This window comes from Perna viridis, chromosome 2, assembly GCF_037379345.1.
Source record: "Perna viridis isolate PV_CMFRI_1.1 ecotype Kerala chromosome 2, ASM3737934v1, whole genome shotgun sequence".
Taxonomy (NCBI): Eukaryota; Metazoa; Mollusca; class Bivalvia; order Mytilida; family Mytilidae; genus Perna; species Perna viridis.
In genome coordinates this window covers 40,905,400-40,929,148 of record NC_142446.1, presented here as the reverse complement: position 1 = coordinate 40,929,148, position 23,749 = coordinate 40,905,400, and the positions used below count along the sequence as shown (strand labels likewise).

At 32.8% G+C, this 23,749-nt stretch overlaps 2 protein-coding genes across 3 annotated transcripts in view; one reads left to right on the top strand and one right to left on the bottom strand.

The window, feature by feature from the left end:
• Nucleotides 1-307: 307 nt before the first annotated feature.
• Nucleotides 308-9,235, bottom strand: LOC148625069 (DNA repair protein XRCC3-like). 2 transcript variants are annotated; one of them, XM_088568312.1, is made up of 6 exons: nucleotides 9,068-9,235; nucleotides 6,754-6,891; nucleotides 6,006-6,218; nucleotides 5,138-5,283; nucleotides 967-1,179; nucleotides 308-585 (listed from the first exon to the last, which is right to left on the bottom strand). In XM_088568312.1, the coding sequence occupies exons 1-6, from the start codon at nucleotides 9,123-9,125 to the stop codon at nucleotides 325-327; spliced, it is 1,029 nt and encodes a 342-aa protein (XP_088424438.1). In that variant the 5' UTR covers nucleotides 9,126-9,235; the 3' UTR covers nucleotides 308-324. The 2 variants fall into 2 exon arrangements, with proteins under 2 accessions (XP_088424438.1, XP_088424439.1); XM_088568313.1 differs by having other exon boundaries at nucleotides 9,147-9,235.
• The window catches only part of LOC148625068 (rab3 GTPase-activating protein non-catalytic subunit-like), a 29,690-nt gene continuing 15,167 nt past the window's right edge, over nucleotides 9,227-23,749 (top strand). The window contains exons 1-13 of the mRNA XM_088568306.1: nucleotides 9,227-9,356; nucleotides 14,450-14,635; nucleotides 16,033-16,105; nucleotides 16,412-16,459; nucleotides 16,759-16,834; nucleotides 18,539-18,640; nucleotides 19,066-19,165; nucleotides 20,032-20,127; nucleotides 20,247-20,392; nucleotides 21,529-21,608; nucleotides 21,836-21,919; nucleotides 22,709-22,848; nucleotides 23,369-23,493. Coding sequence (XP_088424432.1) covers nucleotides 9,251-9,356; nucleotides 14,450-14,635; nucleotides 16,033-16,105; nucleotides 16,412-16,459; nucleotides 16,759-16,834; nucleotides 18,539-18,640; nucleotides 19,066-19,165; nucleotides 20,032-20,127; nucleotides 20,247-20,392; nucleotides 21,529-21,608; nucleotides 21,836-21,919; nucleotides 22,709-22,848; nucleotides 23,369-23,493 — 1,362 coding nt within the window. The 5' untranslated portion in view covers nucleotides 9,227-9,250. The remainder of the gene's footprint in view (nucleotides 9,357-14,449; nucleotides 14,636-16,032; nucleotides 16,106-16,411; nucleotides 16,460-16,758; nucleotides 16,835-18,538; nucleotides 18,641-19,065; nucleotides 19,166-20,031; nucleotides 20,128-20,246; nucleotides 20,393-21,528; nucleotides 21,609-21,835; nucleotides 21,920-22,708; nucleotides 22,849-23,368; nucleotides 23,494-23,749) is intronic.

Here is a 23,749-nt window from a genome sequence, read left to right as displayed (position 1 = left end):
TTTACTTTAAAACTTATTTATATGGTTAACAGTAGTCTAATCTTAGTCCAAAAGTATGCACATCTGTACTTCATAATAATATCCTACCAAATATCAAAGTAGTCTGCAGAGTGGTTCACAAGGGATGCAAATAACAGAGTCCATGTCATGCTGCATTGTGAACACATATACAAAGTTTCACAGTGATCTGATGTGACCTTATCATCAAGTCATAGTCCAAACCCTAAAAGCTGAGGCATGACAGACAATTAAAGATTAAGATGGAAAATCTGTATACCATCTTACTTCTTGGCAAGGATTTAAAATATTTAATTCTATATTTATTCATCCATCCCAGCCTTTAAACCCTTCTTGGTCAATTATACATGGCACAATAACATTAGGTAAATGTGGAGCAAATATCACTTCTAGATCCCTAACACATGTTTCAAATCCACCAATCACAGCATTGTTTATAAACTGTCTTGGCATCATAATATGTCTATTGGTTCTTGTTAGTGTTATCCTACTAGTCACTTGATTGGACCATGTGAGTCCAAGGGAAGGAAGGAATTTTTTGTCCTTAGCATTCATGGAGCTTGTTACCTGTAAAACAAAAGGGACATTTTAGCATGTTACAAAACACCAAAAACAAAAGAATATCATTAAAAAAAATCCGTTGAAAACCCTAACTAAGATGCACCTGTATCTAACAATTACTTCAATACACTCAAGTTTTGATTAAAGTAGTGTCATGTGTTTAATCGTTAATCACCATGTTCATTGAAAGTGACAGTAAATCGCTGATTTACAATGAAATACATGAAACTACATAAATCACAGCACACACATTCCAAATTTCCACACTGAGATCAAATTTTACCAGTATTTTTTTTAGCCTAAATTGAAGTATTTTCTTTCTACTTCGAATTATCATCTAATGGTAGATAAGTTAACTGTTTCATATTCCCATATAGCTATCATTACCTGATTTACACAGACTACAGGTATATTGTGCTGATTACTGATTTGATGTAGACTAGCTCCTACAGATGACAAGTCCTTTGATCTTTGAATCATATCTTTGTGATCATATTCACATCTAAATAGACTTGCTACTGAGTCCACCACAACCAGTTTGATTTCTCCTTTAGACAACAGAATAGGAAGCTTCTTCTGTATGCAGTTCTTAAGACCATCCTGGAAAATATTATCGGCAATATCTACTGATGTAAAAATTTAATGCATTTTTTTCTCGGCCTTGCCCTGTTAAGCTCACTAACAGAAAACCCTTGCTCCCCTCCTAAGTAAAAATATGATCAAAAGATAAACTAGAGGCTCTAAAGAGCCTGAATCACTCACCTTTAAAATTAGTAACATTTTACTTTGTAAAAGCAGCCATGTTTTTCTCCGAGATAAAATTTCCTCATGCTCAAACCTAAGGAATAATCATATCAATTTTCATTAAATTCTGTCCAGTAGTTTCTGAGGAGAAAATTTTTGAAAGTAATAACATTAAAATAGTAAAATGAGGTCAAAACAAGAGGATCCCAGGAGCCTGAATCGCCCACCTGGTTGAATTTTGCCTTTCAAAGGCAATAAATTTAACAAGAAGTTGTCCAACAATTTTGACTCATGAAGTGTTTGGTAGGACTTATCATAAGGATCATTTCATAAATTGAAAGTTTCTTTTAATTTATCATAGTTTTCAAGATATTGACTGAAAACTGTCAAGAGAAAAGTCATTTTTCCCCTTTTCTGGGCAATAACCCTTACAAGGAGTCATCTGACAACTTTTATCCCTGAAGACTTTTGTAGTCCTAATAACAAGGATCATTTCAGCTATGGAAAGAATTTGGCTAAACCTAATGGTTTTGGAGATATATGCGAAAAACTACTGTCTGACCCCTATGTTCTATTTTAGTAACAGCGGCCATGTTTTTTGACAGATCAAAAATCCCCACATCAATTCTATGCAAAATACACCAAGAAACATTCATTACAAGTGTGGTTTCAATTGGTTAAGTAGTGTCAGAGGAGAAGATTTTTTAAAGAAATAACATTGAAACTAGCAAAAATCGTTGAAAAAGGGCAATAACTCCAACATGGCCTAACGGGCTAATAACCAAAACTTGACCAGAGATAGATCTCATCATGCTTAACATTTTTACCCATGTCAGAATTACGCTAAACCTAACGGTTTTGGAGATATATGTGAAAAATTGTTTTTTAATTAGTGTTACAATGTATGTTATGATGAAGTTTATTCCTGACAGAAACCCCATATCATAACTTAAACAAGAGGCTCCCAGGAGCCTGAATCGCTCACTTTGTTGAATTTTCCCTTTCAAAGGCAATAAATTAAACAAGAAGTTGTCCAACAATTTTGACTCAAGAAGTCTTTGGTAGGACTTATCACAAGATCTTTTCATAAATTGAAAGTTTCTTTTAATCTATCATAGTTTTCAAGATATTGACTGAAAACTATTTTTAAAAAAAGTCATTTTTCCCCTTTCAAAGGCAATAACTCTTACAAGGAATCTGAAGACTTTTGTAGTCCTAATAATATGAATCATTTCAGCTATTGAAAGAATTCAGCTAAACCTAACGATTTAGGAGATATATGCGAAAAACTACTGTCTGACCCCTATGTTCTATTTTTAGTAATGGTGGCCACGTTTTTTGACGATTCAAAAATCCAAACATCAGTTCTATGCAGGATACCCCAAGACACATTCATACCAAGTTTGTTTCTAATTAGTAAAGTAGTTTCAGAGGAGAAGAGTTTTGTATAATTGTTAACGACGACAACGGATGATGGTGGACGACGACGACGATGGACACCGAGTGATTGCAATAGCTCACATGGTCTTTGGCCAAGTAAACTAAAAAGGGCAATAACTTCTACATTGCTAAACAGATTTACATGCATATTTCACCACAGATTGATCTTACCTTACTGAACATTTTATCCAAGTCGAATTTGGCTAAACCTAACAGTTCTGGAGATATGTGCAAAAACTTCTGTCTGACTCCAATGTTCAATTTTTAGTAACAGCAGTCATGTTTTTCAATGAATCAAAAATCCCCACATCAGTTGTATGAAGAATACCCTAAGAAAAATTCATTCAAGTTTTGTTCTAATTGGTCTGGTATTGTCCGAGAAGACTTTTTAAAGAAATAACATTTCAAAAAAAGCAAAAAAAAACACATCAAAAAAGGGTAATAACTCCAATATGACTTAACAGATTAACACACATAGATCACTGATCTCATTGTGCTAAACACTTTTACCCTGTCAGAATTTGGCTTTACCTAACAATTTTGGAGATATATGCAAAAAACTTCTGTCTGAAACGTATGTTCTATTTTTAGTAATGGCAGCCATGTTTTTCGACAGATTAAAAATCCCCACAAAAGTTCTATGCAGAATACCCTATGGAAAACGCATACTAAGTTTGGTTCCAATTGGTTCATGAGTGTCATAGGAGATTTTTGAAAGAAATAACATTAAAAATAGCAAAAAAAAATGTTGAAAAGGGCAACAACTCCAACATGGCTTAACAGATTAACACAAAAACTTATAGATAGATCTCATCATGCTAAACATTTTTACCTTGTCAAAATATGGCTACATATATGAAGATATATGTGAAAAACTTCTGTCTGACCAGTATGTTCTGTTGTCAGTACCATAATGGCAGCCATCAGACATGGTTTTACGAAGCCAGCCAAAAAAGCAGAAATTAATGAAATAAGAAATAAAAACAAAGAATCCTAACGGTAAATTCCAGATTTGAAAAAGCGGAAGAAAATCATGTCTGAGCCATAATTTTTCAACAGATCAAACATCCCCCCCCCACATCAGTTCTATGTCGAACACCCTGAGGAACATTCATACTGAGTTCGATTGTAATTGGTCAAGTAGTGTCAGAGGAGAAGAGTTTTAAAAAATTGTTAACAACAACAGATGACAGGCCAGGTTAGCTAAGAAAGATGTTACACAGTAAGTTTGATGACTCTCAAATTAAAAATAAAGGCCCACCATATGCTATCCTTATTTAAAGACTCTGTCAATATATTAAATGACTGCCATAAGAAGTTGCAAATAAAACTGTCCCCAATGGGTCGACAAATGAAGAAGTTCATATTTTGCATCAGGAAACCCATTAAGTATTTTAGATGGAAATCAAATAAAAGGTGCACAATGACATTATCTGATGAAGAATGTGTGCAAGTTTCATCTACTTGTAAGATTTGTGTATAAAAACTGGGGACAGACAGAAGGGTCATTTAGTAAGTAGTGACATTCAAAAGATTATACATAATAAATAACAAGAAAATAATAAAACCAATTACATTTCTAAATTCTGCTTATATGAAATGAAATTCATGATGAATCATGACAGTTCTCATACAAATGGATATAGTTTCATCAAGGCCTAGTTGAGGCCAAGATATATAAAATATATTCAGAAATGATGATCTGATATTTATTTTCCACTTTTAGTTTTTAGTGGAGTCCGAGTTGCTCATTTACTTTTGTTACTTTGTATGTATGATTTTAGTTACTTAATGTTCTTTGTTGTGTATGTCTGTTTTCCATGTCTGATCTTTGTCCCTGGATTACATTCTTTTGATTACCACTATAACCTTGGTTCCCTTGATTACTCTTTAAAGTAACTCAAAATAAGGTCATCTTACTGGTACTAATTTAATGAAGCAAATAAAAGAGGTACTCATTGAAAGTGCAGAAAAGTAGACAATTGGTAATTTGCTAATATTTAGTCTATACACTGGTTTATAACTACTGGAAAAAAGGTTCAGTCATAGGCAATTATAGGTAAAATATCTTTTTGGTAACTCACATACAGACACTCATTTCATACAAAGTACGATTGTAAAACAACAATAGACATTTTTTTTTCATTTTTACAGACTTTTTTTTCATTTTTATGCTCCTAGATTGACCAGAATATTCAAGTTTGCAAAAGCAGTGAAAGATACTGCAATGCTATTATATTTTAACACTTTTACAATAAATATATTTTGATACATTGGGCTTTTTAAACTCCTATTTACTCTACCTCTTTTATAATTAGAAATATATATAACAAAGCATTTACAAAGCAATGAAGATGATAATATCACATCGTACCACATCAGATATGTGCTCTATAAATATATTGTCACCAAAGGAGATCTTGGTAGCTAAAACCTTCTCTGTTTTCTTGGTGAAGTATTGTATCATCTGATATAATCTCTTGTTAGGAAACACATCCTCAGTACAGATATATGCTGCACCTAAAAATTCAGATATTTCATTCTTCGAATAATGCATCAGTTCTCATAGTACTCACAAATGCTCAGTGGTTAGACTCCAGGCTTTTCAATTATCAAAGCCTTACATCAGATTTATCAAAAACTATACTTCATGATATTTACAAAATATTTTTCTCCTTATCTCTCAGAGGAAAGTGCATACTTTGATCTAATAAGATTTCATCCCATTCTATTTAGCTCTTCTTGTAACACAAAAATATATATAATATGATTTGGCTTCCTTTTTCAAAATAAATGATAAATATTTGAAATGTTTCATAGACTAATCTTATATTCAATGATTATATATGAAACTGGAAATCACTTGAGCACACCCTCCCTTTTCAAAATTTCTGGATTCACCACTGAAAAGGTGGTGAACTAACAATTAAACAGTGCGTCATATGCCAAAGGCATTTCAATGACCAAGACTTTTCAACAATATGTCAAATGTATGGGTATTAAATGATTGAGTACAAAGTAAGGTCATAAATATTAGCAAAAGTATACTGAAGGAAACAAAGCAATCTACCCACACAATGTAGGGAACTGAATGAAATAGATTACACATAAAAACTGAAGATAAGGAAAACAAGACATCACATAATAAACTAAAGCACTAACAATACGAACTCTCACAAAAAAAAACCCTCACAAAAAAATCTGGACTGACATCAGTAATTCATTCATAACATCTGACCTACCCCCATTTAAGCCTCCATAGTTTTCAGGTAACTGTACATTCAGTGACAGCTGCAGGCATAGTTGTGTTTTACCACTGGCACTTTCTCCTGAGATCTCTGTTATACCATGGGACACAAGTCCTCCTTGGAAAACTTGGTCTAACAATTTACATCCTGTTGTCAATTTCTTTACCATAAGTGTGTCTGGACATTTGTCATTCAAAAGATCAAATGCTTCAACAAACAAAAATTCATTAGTACAAAGACTACTAACATATATTTCATGCAAAATTAACAAAATTACTACTGTGAAAGTATTTTAATTTGTGGATTAGGGAAGAAACATAAGTTTGTGGATTGTTGAATTCGTGCTGTTGAGGCTTTCAGTATATGGTTCAAATCAATGGAAATCTCCTTTTCAATAGTACTTTCACAGTATAAGCCTTTTGTACAATGTGTAAATAACTGATGAACAACCAGTCAACCATAATATACATGTATCTAAATCAAAGTTATACATGTATCATCACAGTTTTTGTTTCATTTTTTTACTTTAATTGTGAATCTTGTGAGTTGAAGAAGCAAATGTCAATCCTATGAAAATCAGGTTCACAACACCTAAAAAATGGGTCAACAGTAACTTTCCAAATAACCCAACAGAAAAGTTGGAAGCAGGTGCAGACTGCCTCATTAGAACTTCAAAATTATGCCAATGTTTTAAATAAAGTATACTTGAAGTTGTATAATGAGACCATCAGAATATGAATACCTGTTACACATGGAAGCTTCGGAATGGCCTCAGCAACAGCTTTTTTCAGAGATGAAACATCTGAGGGACTCAGTCCAGTAGATCGCTGTAAGTCTGGATTCGACAAGCTCAATACTGCATCAAACTTCTTTATATTTGCTGATAAGTAAAGCACAACAAATAAATAAAATCATAAAATCACAAATCCTCAAAAACTGAAAGGGAGCTTTGGCTGGTGTAAAGAAAGAACCACAATGAAATTACTGAACAAGTTTTTTAAGTTATAGTCTGAAAAAAAAAAATAAAATCCCATGAACTCAAAAACAAAATTTGGAAATTTATCAAAATCAGAACAGACGTCACATCAATCAAAAGAAAAATTCACCAAAATTTCACAAAAATTGGTGGCAGCATTTTTGAGTTATCATGCAAAACATGAATGACAGGCTGAAGGACACCAGTATACCATAATATTTTCAGTATTAAAAGACGGGGGTATAAAAATAATTAAGTTCCAATTTGAAAAAGGAGGTGTCATATACATTGTATGTCACAAAGATTCCTTGAAATTTTACTTTAATGTTTAACAGTATTGAGAGTAGCAGATGGAAGGTTGGAATATGAGCATACCCACCAAGTGTCACAATTTCTGGAGGTTTTCCTTAATTTTCGGAGAGCAATACCGACTACAATTTACAACCCAAGATACGAATAAGTGGTGCATTCTATTTGTTTTGTCTTAAAAGCTTGAAAAGCACACTTCAATGAACTCGAAGTTTGAATTCTATTTGATGCATAAAAAAAACAATAGACATTTTCAAAATGTAAGGACAAAACAATCACTATACTCTGGGTGATACATCAATGTAATAGAATGTTGAATTTTTTTTTTCACGTTAGTGGTTTCATACAAGTCCCATAACTCCTGTATATTTGGTGAAAAGCAGAAACAAGTTTGGCAAGGTTCCATATGGCAGAAAGTATAAGTATTTTCTGTGCTTGCCATCGTCATCTATCAGAAATCTATCAATTACACATGTCTGTGTTCATTTGCCGCCAAGTTAAATGTCTGTACAGATGGTAGTCTTTGTGATTCTTTATTTCATCTGACGTAGAACGAAGGCAGTTCAGCTGTTATGTACATGTATTTGTGGTCTGAGTTGATGTCAATGTACTCTGTTGAACATAGATTGGCTCTATGTGTATACAGTCCTTGAACCGATCCACGCAACGATTTGACAGATCAATGACCGTTGACTGATTGATCGCTGACAGATCAATGACCGATCTGATCACAGTTTTGTTATGTAAAATAACGTAAGATCTGTTTGAAATAAAAGAAATGTAAAATAAAAGTACAAATTGATGTTTAAATCTATTACATTATGTAAATATGTGTAAAATTGACAAAGAAGACAATAAAATCGTGGTCACGTGATGCAATCACCAGTTTAATTGATTGGTTTGACTGATCAATGACTGACCGGAAACTGATCGATGACTGATCACAATTTTTGTTGCGCGGATCGGTTCAAGTACTGTAGTAGCTAGCTATATATATATAGGTAACAGTTTGGTTTCCTTGGTGTATCCATTTTATTGAACTGATTACTGCATCAGCCTTTAATATAGCTGTGTTCTGTGCATTTGGGTGTAGAGTCCCAAAGCTAGTTATTTGCTGTTGCTGTACAAAATTGGACAATACATAAACATTTTCTAATATCTTCTGTCACCTTTTCTTGTCTTAACCATGTACTGAAGTCTGAATCTGCCAAACTTATTTGGTACCAAGTTCACTGCATGCATTGCATTTGCCATATTGCTGTTAAATGAACCTAAACTGGCATTCTTATAAGACATTAGTGACTCAGTGGCTCAGCACAATTTGCCATGTGAGCTATAAACAATGCAAGCTTTATTTTAACAATATGTTAATATTTTTATTTATTTATAAATAAAGCTTGTTTTAATATGTTATAAAATCTTTATTGCAAAAAAACAGAAATAAATGTAATATAAAATATTACAAAAAGAGAAATATTTTGTATCCTTTATCAATGATTTTTTTCAAAACATTTCATCCAACATTCCATATATTGAAAATGGTAAGTACATGTATATTTTAAATATCCATCCCTTTAGAGGGCCACAGGCTGAGGTCGCTAGAAATTATCTGCTGGAGGAGACGAAAATAACGTGAATGTTATAGTATTAGTTAATTAAATTGTAAACGTTTGTATGAAAAAGATACAAGAACAGATGAAGCCAATGAAGGGTTCAGATGTTTTTGACAAGGTAATTTTAGAAGAAAGGATCATTGTCTGCATAAAAATACCTCTCAGCAGTGCTTGAATAATTCTAGGATTAATATCCAGTTGTTCAATCACAGACATTTAAGTTGTTAAGATAGTTACATTCGAGAAAAAATGTAAACATTCATTTTTCATTTTTCCCGCCAAAAAGTCAACTTACAGTATTTTAACTTCCGGTTACGGTGTGGAACATAAACAGATGCAGAATGTCATGCCATTTGTCTGTGTTTGCGCAGTTTCAAGACATTTCATTGTTAAAGGAATACCTTTTCCCGTCTCTCAAGGAGGAAACTCCACAGGGAAGTAGCTCGGGTAATTTGATTATCTATTTCATTTGGAGTCCTGTTGCTTTATATCAGTTTTCAGTTTAAAAGGGGGGTTAGAAGTGAAAAACTTAAAGAATATATAAGTTTACATGTCTCTTAACGTCGGTGAAAAACAATACTCAGTATTCTCTCTCACTACTGTGTCAAGTTTTTTTCAGTTTTTGAAACAGAGCTGTGACTCACAGATAGAATTATAAATGTGTTCTTACTCTTACTGCCAATGCCAATGGCAATGGACTGGTGGATATGTGATGTACATGTACACATGTACATGCCTTCCTCCTGGCTGTTGGTCATTTGAGCTTTATGATGTGCATATACCTAAATCTGTTTGCATGACTCGACATGCAGATTGTATTCAATGCAAGGTCATTGTTATTGATCAAACATTCGTGTTCTGTCACATGTATATGAAGTACATTACCATCAACCAAATTTTGATTTTTCCACACTACACAGTGGAGTCATTCATGTTTTTCACTCAGTGTTCTCCCCAGGACCTTAAAGTGCTGCACTATTGACCTCGGCACTATTTTGCTCCAATCTGTGCTATAAAGTTTAATATGAGGATTAAAAATAAATTACGATAGGAAATGGGTGTCCGGAAGTAATTGACTGGAAACCGATAGCAGTAAACGCGCTATGGTCTGTTCATCACCACATGACTGCACAGGTGTCTGAAGCCAATTGCCGACAAGACTCTTTATCAGTCACCCCACCTGTCCACAAATTAATTTTCAGGAAAGACAAACCGTGGTTTTTTACAGCCTTGTCTATCCTTATGGATCTCGCACGACCACCCCTTACGGGTATTGTGTTAGTAGATGTCTATTAGTAGTTGGAGGTAGTGGAGCCCAGCCTTCGGGATACCTGACAGAAGTATTTCCTACCATTGGCTGGGCTGCTCTGTTGATGCTCTGGCTTACTCCCAGACCCCAGGTGGGTCCAAGAGTGTTTCTCCACTCTATTTTGGAGTATGTCAACGTGTAGAGTGTGATTTTAAGGAAGGTGTCAATCAGATACAAATATCCTATACTGAAACAATCAAAACTGGCTATGGTCAAAGGTACATGTAACTCAGTCCTAGCCAAAAGCATGTGGTTATTTATAAATGCAAAATTGAATGTTGCACAATCACAAGATGATTTCAACATTATGAAGCTGATATATTTTATAAAAGAATGTATTAAATTCCCAAACAATATTTATTCCATCAGATACTTCCTAAACACTTTGAAAAAAAAGGAAATGGCCTTCTTCTGTTTACATTGCCATGTTGTTGTGTATCAAGGGCACATGGTGGGAAAATCAAAACTGTAAAATCCCCAAGCTTAAAAATAGTACATCAGGTGTGGTGTACAAAAAAAATATGGACTTACATTTTTTTGCCATCACTTGGTGTCCGTTGTCGTCATTAACAGTTGTACAAAACTTTTCTCCTCTGAAACTACTTGACTAATTAGAACCAAACTTGGGATGAAATTTTCTTGGGGTATCCTGCATAGAAAGTACGTGGGGATTTTTGATTCGTCAAAAAACATGGCCGCCATTACTAAAAATAGAACATAGGGGTCAGACAGTAGTTTTTCACTTATTTCTCCTAAACCGTTAGGTTTAACTTAATTCTGACATGGGTAAAAGTGTTCAGCATGAAGAGATCTATCTCTGGCCAAATTTTAGTTTTAATCCATTAAGGTCTCACTAACCACTTCCGGGTCAAATGGCCACCCCCCTATGTAGTACCAAAAACACACTGAACCTAGACATATGCATTGTAAGTGCATTATTTGTGTGTATTATGATTATGATTAAAAGTAGTCAAAATAAAGCTGAGAATGTATACTTTAAAATCATATATGTAATTAACTACAAAAGTGTATGAATATTGTTTATATGTGTGAGTAATTTGCCTCCATGCTGTCAGTTAGCAGAACAGGTAAAAATGTGGATTTTCAGTATTATTTATTCAAGTAAATTTTGTGAAGAATTTCTACTATCATGGTACCATTAGCATAATGATTTTGGAAGCCTTATTTTCCAAACTTCGCAACAGTATGCAGCTTTAAGATGTCATTTGTCCTGGAAATTCACAGTGAGACTTTGAAAATTACTTTTTTAACATGTAAAGTAATGGAAACGTTAGAAGTGGTTAGTGAGACCATAAATTAAATTATGGCATATTTCAGAGAAATGCATAATTTGAGGAAAATTGCCTTTCCTGGTCATTATTTCCATTTTCCCATAAAATCAGTATAGTGATATTGGTAATCTGGCTATATTTTAAGAGGTGCATTGTGCAAGGTATTTTAAAAAACAACATAGCAACAAGATTTTTATCAGTAACAGTGACTTATAACTTGACGTCATCCATGAAATACACGTCACTGTTTGGGATATTCAAAGTATTCAAATAGTCACACAGCACAGACTTAGAATCACACAGTAATGAAATAGGTACGATATAAATTGTTGAAATCTGTTCTTTTTTCATAATGATAAATGATATTTACTATTACAACTTCTTGAATTATCATAGGTATCAATTTGGTGTGACAAGTTAGTTAAAATTGTAATTTTTTAGTAATTTAGGGAAAACATCACTGAGGGGCATGATATAAAAATGACCATTTCTTTGTAGTCCTATGTCTGATTTTGATAGTTTTGGTCTTATTAGACTCACAATACCACAAGCTTTCATAAAATGTAAAAAAAGAAAAACATAAAAACTCATAAAATGTTTTTAAGGTCTCACTAACCACTTCGGGTCAAATGGCCACCCCCCTATGTAGTACCAAAAACACACTGAACCTAGACATATGCATTGTAAGTACATTATTTGTGTGTATTATGATTAAAAGTAGTCAAAATAAAGCTGAGAATGTGTACTTTAAAATCATATATGTAATTAACTACAAAAGTGTATGAATATTGTTTACATATGTGAGTAATTTGCCTCCATGCTGTCAGTTAGCAGAACAGGTAAAAATGTGGATTTTCAGTATTATTTATTCAAGTAAATTTTGTGAAGAATTTCTACTATCATGGTACCATTAGCATAATGATTTTGGAAGCCTTATTTTCCAAGCTTCGCAACAGTATGCAGCTTTAAGATGTCATTTGTCCTGGGAATTCACAGTGAGACTTTGAAAATTACTTTTTTAACATGTAAAGCAATGGAAACGTTAGAAGTGGTTAGTGAGACCTAAGCCATGTTGGAGTTATTGCCCTTTTTCAACGATTTTTGCTATTTTTAATGTTACTTCTTTCAAAAATCTTCTCCTCTGACACTACTTGGCCAATTGAAAACAAACATGGTATGAATGTTCCTTGGGGTATACTGCATGGAACTGATGTGGGGATTTTTAATTCGTCGAAAAACATGGCTGCTGTTACTAAAAATAGATCATAGGGGTCAGACAGTAGTTTTTCACATATATCTCCAAAACCGTTAGGTTTATCCAAATAAATGATCCTTATTATTAGGACTACAAAAGTCTTCAGACTCCTTGTAAGAGTAATTGCCCTTGAAAGGGGAAAAATGACTTTTTTTTTAAATAGTTTTCAGTCAGTATCTTGAAAACTATGATAGATTAAAAGAAACTTTTAATTGTTGAAAAGATCTTGTGATAAGTCCTACCAAAGACTTCTTGAGTCAAAATTGTTGGACAACTTCTTGTTTAATTTATTGCCTTTGAAAGGGAAAATTCAACAAAGTGAGCGATTCAGCTCCTGGGAGCCTCTTGTTTAAGTTATGATATGGGGTTTCTGTCAGGAATAAACTTCATCATAACATACATTGTAACACTAATTAAAAAAACAGAAAAAATACAACTAGTGTGTCAACTTTAAGTAACAAGAATAAGATCTGTGTGTTTTCCTGGCAACTATGTTAGCTCCACACTACTGACTTCATGAAAATTTTTGGCTACATGAATTAGAGTTGTCTATTGCATGTACCTGATTAGATAATTCTTAATCTACAAATATACTGAAAGTTATGAAGACTAGAATAAGAGTTTTATAGTGAATGCTTTTAATCAGTTGAATATTAAATATATACATATTCAAATGAGCCATTAAGGCCCCCTAACAAATGAAAAATTGTAATTTCCAATGGGGCTGCTGTCATTAAAAATTTACAGGTAAAACATCAATGAAGAACCCTGGGTGTGTACGAATTAGAGGAAATGTTAATGAATAATTACTTATCATATATTGTGTTAAATGTAAAAAGGAAAAATAAAAAAGTGTATTAAAGTTATAATTACTGCAATTGAAGAAAAGAGGTAAAATATTTACCTATGAATAATTTATATAAACATAAACAGCAATTTACATTTTGAATACACAGATCAATTTTGAATTAATACATTAAATAGGAAGTTGCACATTTTGACATGGGACCTGTTAATGTCATGTCATGTACACTGAATACAGCGCTATCCAAAAATTCTGGGGAAGACACTGTCACTGGTACTCTACTGTGACTCCACCAAAGTGATTGATTGATTGTTGGGGTTAACGCCTGAGCAACAATATATCAGCTATATTCAGATGATCCACTGAAGTAAAAACTAGGCACAAAATTGCTCCATTTCATTACTTTTCAATATTTTTTTTTATCCATAACTTAAGAAATGTTATTAAACTGCTAGATTTGTTAGATATACCATGGTATAAAGACAGGAGCAGTAAACTACGGACAATTTTTGAAATATTGAGTCCACTGTAGAGAGTGGAGACGCTGTGACTCCACTCATAATATCCCCACTGTGGAGAGTGGAGAAATTAAAATTTGTGTTTTTAGTAGTGTATATCTGCAAATAAATGTTTAATTAAATTTGATCAAGCAATATGATCATTTTTTTTTCAATATTGTAGGTGTTTTAGGTTCATGTATCACTACATACATTGATGACCATAAATTTATCACAGATCATACAGTGCACTATCAAGCAGCAATCCATTCAGTTAATGGGTTGTCCCTACACGTAACTAAGAGGAAGTAGAAGTGTCAACGCTAAAAATTGAAACATTTTTATACAGAGTATAAGGATTAACATGTTATAATTTTTCCAGGTAATGATGGATGGACAGAAGACTGGGGTTGGAATGAAGATGAACCAATGGAAGAAGAAGAATCTGACTCATCAGAGTCAACTGATGACACAAAACACAATTGGTTGCAAGATTGTATCATATCCCTTTCTCCTGCCAGTGATTTGATGGCAGTGGCTAATGGAAAAAAGCTGGTCTTACTCTCACGTAAACATTAAAACCTTTTTGGCAGTAAATTTTGATATACATGTACATGTACATGTATGTTTCTGTTTAATACATTTTTATTTGTAATTGCAGCTGTCTTATTTTGAATACTAGTTGTCACTCAGTCATTTCTTTTTCTCATAAAGGTAATGATTTGTATGTATTTTTATGCGTGATGAAAATCAAAAGGCTGACCATTACATACAACAAGATATTATTTGGAATTATTTTGGAATTTAGAAAATGATAAAAAAAAATAATTTGTGAAACTAACCCTTGCATAGGCTAAGTGGTAGGGTTAGTTGGTTAGAAAAAGACCAGGAAAACTGACAGCATGACTAACCCCCTTAGTAGGGGTAAGTTTTATAATTATTTTTTAATTATTTTCTTAATTCCAAAATGATTCCAAATTCAAATAATACTTTGTTATACATGTATGTACAATTTATACTGAATGCCATAGTAAAATTCTAGTCATGTTGGATCAGTACAGTTTTTTCTATTGAGCATTTAAAGACAACTCTCTGCAGGCTTGTAAAGAGTAACATCAAAATGAAGGTATATTTTAGGGAAATATCAAAAATCGACCTTCAAAGCAAAAATGTGCTGAATAAATTTGAAAATGTCAATTCATTTGTTAAATGTTTGTTTTCATTAAAAGCCAAGTTTTATTGTTGTTCATGTATTTGTTTCTCTAATACAGAAGGCAATAATTAAGTAAATTACAAAAATTGAGACAAATTTTTGAAAAACACTTATTTTCACAAGACATTTTTCAGTAGAAAACATGAGTACATGTGTTAAACTCTTCAGTAGTTACAAAACAGCCTTTCATATCATTACAACTTCTGGCTAAATATTTGGTTTTTCTAAGCCTGTACTCTTTATGGATATCTCATAACTTCACATTTTTATACAAATTCTTTGAAAACTACATAGAAGCAGTATTTGGTGATGTCATTAATATGACTCGACTATGACAAAAATAATTATAATTTTTGAGTGCTAGGATTCAGATGTCATTTTAACTTCAAAATATGCCAATTAGAAATAAAAGAAAGTAAGTTGAAGTTTTTATAAAATGATAAGTGTTAAACATGGGTTAGTAAATCTGTCCCTTTGTAGTTCAGAATAGACAAATCTACTATGAAAGTACTATTGTTCGTGGGGTACCAATTTTCGTGGATTTTGTGGGTTTGGTAAACCATGAAATTTGGTTCCCAATTATAAGGAAATTTTCCATTCGTTTGTAAGGTGGAGTTGAAAATTGATACCCACAAATACATGTACTTTCTCTGTATTTTACCAATTGATACACATGTATTTGCATGAAACTAATGTCTTAGTACTACACTGTTCTGTATGCATGTTTGTATTGTATAAACTTGATTTTGTAGAGAAATGGGATCCAGGAGACAAAGATTCTAAGTTTTCAGTAACTTTCAAGGATAGCTTAAAACTGGAAGAAGGGTAAATATAAATCCTGTTGAAGGAAGCAAGAGCTGGATTTTGTACTATGTAAATCATTACTAAAGAAAACATGCTTGAGTAACAAATTACTTCTTATTTTCTGGGATATTAATAGTAAAGAATAGTAGAATATAGTGTTTTAAGCAGGTGCCATTTCATGCAATATTAGTTATTTCCCTTTTTTGTCTACCACTTCTAAATGTTTTATTGATTATCTCGTAACCCCCCCTCCCCCACCTTTTAAAAAATAAATCCTTGTCCTATGTTACATACATGTGTCTTATTGTAACCTTTTTCTGTCAACAGGGAAACAGTAACTGCAGTACTATGTTTACCACTGGCATCACAAAAAAGGTATTTATCATATACTGGCGGAATATAAATAAGTACTTGTACTTCATTCAAACTTCCAAGACATTACAAAGCTTAGACTGCAATTAGGACATGGCATGGTAATTGTTGCTGGGAAGAAGTTTTCTGCCAGGGTCTTGTATGGATTTGACATGGCTGTTTATTATGTATAAAATATCTTAGCAAATGCAAGAACAATAAGACTCAAAATCTGGCAATCACTCCAATTGATATGTTCAATAAAATCTTGTACTAAACCACAATTTGTGTTGTAAATTAAAGATATTGATTTGTATTTGCAGGAGTACTCAGGGAGCACCAGATTGGACTTGTGTTATTGTTGGCTTTTCTTCTGGATACCTGAGAATGTACACTGAGGTATGCTAAATTTATGGAAAATTCAAACCTGGTCCAGTTATAAATTTCGAAAAGATCATTCTGGACAAAAACCAATAAAATACTAGTAGCATACCAGAGACTGAGAAAAATTCCAATGGAACAATGATCTCAAACCTGTCTAGTCACTCATTAAACTTGTAGGAACTGTCTATAGAATTAGTTATTATTGTAACAAAATTGTATGAAAGCACTAGCCATTTTCCCAAGGATTTGTAAAAATCGTTCTTGTTTCACTTTCCTTGCCGGAATTTCCTTGTAGAACATACTGAAATCCAGAAACTGATTTACATTTTATTGTTAACTTCCAGGATATTGTACTGAAATCCAGACTGATTTACATTTTATTGTTAACTTCCAGGATCTTGTATTGAAATCCAGAAACCGATTTGCATTTTATTGTTAACTTCCAGGATCTTAAAATATCGTGTTACAATGCAAAATCTTCAATTTATTGTTTTTCTTTACAGTTTTATCATTTGTTGTGTATTTTTTCACTAGAAGATGTTTTATTACACTATATTTTAAAGCAGTTGTTGGTATGACATAGATCATGTCCTAATTGGATGTACCATGACTCTCAACTCCACATGGGAAGAATTGGGACTGATTCTTCATAGTCCTTATTTTGTACATTTGTGTAATTTATATTCAGTTTCATTATTTTCATTGTAATAATGGAGTCAGGCCTTTCTTAACTGATTTTTAGATTTGTTTATTTGTGTAGTATTTTTTTCCACGGTAGCCAGATTTTAAAGGGGGAGTGTTGTGATCACGCACAAATACTTTAACCCCACCACATTTTTGTACATGTCCCAAGTCAGGAATTTCTTGCCTCTGTTACTTGTGTGTAATGATGTTTTGGAGCAAGCTGCAGCCTGCCCTTTGGGTTGAGGATTTCTTTGTTTTTTTCATTGAAGACTAATGGTTGGCCTTGGGCTGACATTATCATCCTGGTGTGGTAGTTGTCTCTTTGACATATACACCATACCTATTCTCGTGATATTTGATTTAAATACTTAACACTGTAAATGACAAATCCCCATGCATTTGAATAGTAGATTCGTACCCATTCTCGTAAAACCATTGTTATCACATGAGAACATATACCGTATTCTAATTGTAAAATCACAAAGAGAAAGAAATGAGTAGCAGCAGATTTTGGTTCTTCCCATTACAGACAAAATTATTTCACATGATTTTCACCTGAATTGAGCAAATAAACTAAGTGACAGAGTTCACATGAAATTCAATTGAATGGAGCCTTCATGTGAAATTCACATGAAATGTTCACGAGAAATTCATGTTTAGTGAATTTCACATGAAAATCATGTTAATTTCATGTGAAGCTCGATTAACATGAATTTCACATGAAGCTCAATTAACATGAATTTCACATGAAAAATATTTGCCTGTTTAGTGGAATACTGATAATTGATAGCAACCGTTATCATATCATAGAGAATTTGTTTCAAGTAGTCACAAAATGTCTTCCCATTGTGCTGTCAACATTTTTATACAACTTTTGTAACATTCACCAAAGAATGATAAGCTAGGAAACAAAAAAAGAACATGATAAGCTAGGAAACAAAAAAAGAACAACTAGGAGTGTGTTTTGTGATTTATGATGATGTAAAAGTAATTTATGTCTTTAGAATTACTACCAATATTCCATTCTGTTTTTAGACTGGTACCCTATTGTTATCTCAGCTGTTGCACTCAGAACCAGTCCAGAAAATTAAGTGCAGAACTTATGAACTGCCTCGATACCTAGGATTATCTGAACAGGTAACATATGTACAGCATTATGTTATAGCAAACAAAGTTTAAATCTGACATATATTTGGTAGAAAATGTAGAACTGTATGGTTTAACGATTTTTTATTCATTTTATTATATAAATTTTGTCAGTTTTAAATAACTAATTTGAGGGTTCAAGTTTCATTTAGATGGTATTGTGATGGAAGTGTCTATCATTAGGTACCATTTTTTCTTGTTTTTGTGAAATTGTCATGCCAGGAATTCTAATCAAATTTCTAAACAAAGTGTTAAATTTCTCTTTGAATACTGGGATACTTAAAAGAATCCCCAAATTAAAAACTCTCCAAACAATTGAATGTTCAACCAATGAAGAAAACTGCAACCACAACTTTGTATTAGTATTCAAATATTGCAATAATTCTTTAATGTATTGTATTGACAACCCTTTTCAGCATGAAGAGCTTGTAGTTTTGTTCCATAAAGCTCTTGTAACAGTGGATGGATTCAGTTTTTATCAATCACTGAGAGCATGTAGGAATCAAGTAGCCAGGGGTATGGTATTGACCATTTAATGGTATAATCAGAGTTTGTTATAGACTAGTTTCAATGCGTATGAGCAGAAAATAAAGTGAAGTAAAAAATATACCTCCACTCAAAGGTGATTGGGTGGTAATGTTGAAATCACCTTGTCTGTCCAAATTTCTTTCCAATTATCTCGGCACACAATGGTTGGATTGGTTTCAAATTTGTTGTATGACTTAATATAGGTACCAATGGAATATATGTAGTAAGTAGTTTTGGTTGCTGTCCAATACCAAATTCCTGTTTTGTTTGCTATTTTTCACAGTGTGGATTTTGTATCAAAAATCTTGGCCAAAACTAGATGGATTAATTTCTAATGTGATATATGTATGTGGCAGCTTGTGGCTTATTTAGATAAGGGAAATATTGTAAGATATTTTGATTGCTGTCCAATATCAGTTTTCTTCGATAGTGCTATTCAACTTCATGTTTACTTTTAATCCTCTTTTGTGGATATATAAAAACAGTCAAGCAGCACATACATAGACATTCTGATTAATACCAAACCTGATTACTCATTACGTCATGTAGACTTAAATCATTATTATGCTTTTTCTCAAACACAATTAATTATAAAGAAAACAGCATTAATTATGTCTACTATGCAGAGAAAAATATGAAAATACCTTTACAACTACTAATATAAATCTCTTGACATTCTCTTACTATTCAACATATATCTAAGATTCCAAGTATTCCTATTTTTATGATTTTCATGACAAATGTTTTTTTGTTTTTGTTTTTTTTTTTAGTTTTATTTCACAATTTTAAAAAATAAGCTTATATATATATTTCTACATGTATATTTTATTCTTTATTTTTTCCCTATACCACAGCTACAGCAGGTGATACATCACTACAACCTCCACCTCTGGCTTATAAGAAATGGGGACTCCAGGGACAGGAGAAGATACAGGACTGTTGTACTTGTGGTAAGTAGACTGGTTGCTTAGTGGCCATCCACATGGGGAAAATACTGAAATGTATTACCTAGTACCTATTCACCTTTAATCAAATACAGTATTGACAGACTTGATTTTGTTTATTTTAGGTGCAGACACACCAAATCCATTTGATCAGATGAAGTCAGCTTCTATGAGTGGACCAAATGCCTCCATTAGATCAGCCCCACCCACTGCCACTAAATATGTTACTTCTGGTGTCAGCCATTTTGTTGGTTTTTATAGTGCTGTTGAGGTATTATTTTCAATAAGTCGAGATTTAACTCATAAATTTATATGATCTCAATTACAGAACTGAAAAGACTATTATCACAAACATATACCTTTTAAAACATCTGTATTTAATACTGAGTATCGACTTTTTGATAGCTTATAGAATATAGTTTGTCAGGCTTTGTGATTATTTTTTTTAATTCAAGTTCTGGTTTACATTTTGTAGTACCATATTTTCCGGACTATAAGTCAATATATTTTTTCAAGAAAAATGTTCATCTACAATGCATTTCATTAGATTTGTTTAGTTCAGTTTTGTTTGATGTTAATATGTTGATGATGTTGATAAAAGCTCTTAAGCTTTGAAACTGGTAAAATATATAAATAAACTCTAGAAGATATGTTAACAAAACTCTTTTTTTAACTTGGAAAACATTATCGAGTGTTTTGGAGTTATCGGTCCTTTAATATGCAAATTTATACCCATTTACGGTATGTTGTAATATTCGCATGGGCTCAAATCATAATTAGTTAAGGTGTTATCTAAATGGCTAATTGCAACCAAATTTGCAGGTAACAATTATTATTCATTGTATTTCATAATACCAGGTAATATTGTTTACTAATTACTGCTTGTAAATATGACCAATTCATCAAACAAATTTCCCGCTTATTTCACACATGGCTGCCCATGTTTGACATGTTTACAATTTCGTACTCCTGATGATCTATGGCTTCAGAGAGTCATTGACACGCCATTCAATAAAAATTATTGAACTTGCGGATAAAGTACACTTTAACAAAAACATAGATATTTATTTAATTCAGAAATCTTATACTTAGTAACATCGCTGGAATAATATGCTGTTGAAAACAAACCACTCAACTCGGATCTCCACTGACACGTACGATAAAAATGCACACATCAGACCCTCGACTTATCAGCCAAATTCGACTTATCTATGTTTTTTTTTGTCGATTCTGGTCAAAATTAGGCAATTCGACTTATACTCCACATCAACTTACAGTCCGTAAAATACGGTATCATTTCCTGACCTATGTTTACATTGGTTTGGTATTTCAGTATTTATATATTATGTTTATAAGCAGGACATACCTTTGATATTTGGTTGATGGACTTAAATAATATAATTTTAGGGCAGTACACAACCAATATTATCAGAAGTTGCCTTTGCTGTGGCCAGTAAACTCAAGTCTGCATTAATGTCAGCTGCAAGGTATTACATACTTTTCTTATGTGATGATGTGAAATTTTATCAGCTTACTCAACGAGTGTTATTAATCTTGGATTGCTATGCAAGTAGCATTTAATGAATACATGTACTTGCAGAAAATAAATATTTAACTATTTTTATAATGTAAATAATAATATATTATTTAAAACTGTTAGGTATTATAGAACAAAATTGGTTTTGCTACATGTATACTTAAACTTTAATTTCAGTGGCTGGTTAGGTTTTGGTCAGAAACAGAAAGAAGATGACAGAACCAAACCAAAGATTGAACCTGCTACACCACTGAATATGAGGTTATTCATTTATTTTTATATTTCTGGAGTATTTTTTTCTGTAGTTTATAGTATGCCCAACCTGTGTTGGGGGCATGAAATGCTTCTGTTGTTCATGCCTTTTTGTATGAAAGCATCCAGTGCTGCTACTGATTGTACATGTTTGTATGGGGACATCAATCCCTACTGCTGTTTGTACATATTTGTATGGGGGCATCAATCGCTTCTGCTGTTTGTACATATTTGTATGGGGACATCAATCCCTACTGCTGTTTGTACATATTTGTATGGGGGCATCAATCGCTTCTGCTGTTTGTACATATTTGTTTGGGGACATCAATCCCTACTGCTGTTTGTACATATTTATATGGGGGCATCAATCGCTTCTGCTGTTTGTACATATTTGTATACCTTCGTCTCACAGTTTTTCATCACATAAATGCTTCTCTTCATGGGAACAATTTAAAGTCTGTGTTAAGCTCAGTGCCACATCCACCTTCTGTTTAATGTTAATTTAAATTTAAGGGATGGAAGGATATATTTGTCTAATGGACACTTTTCATCTAGTTCACTTACATTTCGGACAATAAGCTTCACACACTAACCAGAAATCACCATAGCAACAGCATTAAACTTTCTCTTCATTTGAAAGCAGCAAGTTCTAAGAAAACTATATTGGGGAAACCTCAATTAATTTAGAATACATTTCATTTCAACTATTAAAGAATATATATGTTGTCAGAACATTTTGATTACAGAGGTAAGATTTACAAGTAGAAATGCTCTTGACCTTACTCAATATTATTACAGTTTTGGAATTCCGGACAAGACCAGACTAGGGGATTCCATACACCTTTCACCAAACAACAACTATGCTGCCACCACAGACAACTTCGGTCGTGTCATCATCATTGATATTGATAGAGGCACAGCGGTCAGGATGTGGAAAGGTTTGTACTTAAAGCTCCATAGACACACAATTATTATGATAACAGGACTCCTACATAAAATTCAAAATAAAGATAAGCTTTGATTTCAGGATTTGAAGTTCTATGTTGTAAGAAATTAAATGATAATTCTTGAAATGTTAAAAGAAATGAAATGAAGACTGTAAAGTTAAAACACGTAATTTCTTAGTTTCATTTGATAATTATCTGAAGGTTTACAGTCTTGGTTTTGATCTTAGCCAGATTGCTGAATATCTCAGAAGGAGAGTGGTATACTGTTTTACCCTGTCTGTCTTTGACAATTTTTTCCATACTTTTCTCAGCAACTGCTCAGAAATTTTAAGACATACTTCCTTGGGTATGCCATATAGTGGGATCCATTTTCAGAAAAATTCAACAACTTCCTGTTATTAAACCAATTACTTTGTTTACATTCCTTATATTGTGATTGAAAGCGGGGGTATCATTAGTGAGATCTCAGATCACAGATCTTTTGCTAACTTATACTTACGTCCTATTCTAGGCTACAGAGATGCTCAACTTGGTTGGATTCAAGTTAAAGAAGACAATCAGCAGGATGATATGAAACAACAAAGACGAGTTGCCCAATTCCTTGTTATATATGCTCCAAGGAGAGGAATTCTTGAGGTGAGGCTTTAATCATTGTCAAAATGAACAGAAATTTTTAACATACTGTTTAATTGAATTTAATGATATAAATAGATAAAGAGTTCATACTTTTCTTAAGTTTAAAACGTATGATAGCTTATTATGAGATACTGTAGGATTACAAGCACATTCATGAACAAAGGTTAATCTCTGTCCAGAACTTGTGCATTGTCCAACAATGTAGGAAATGTAATAGCTTTTGTTTCACAGTAAGATCACATAAATGTATTAAACC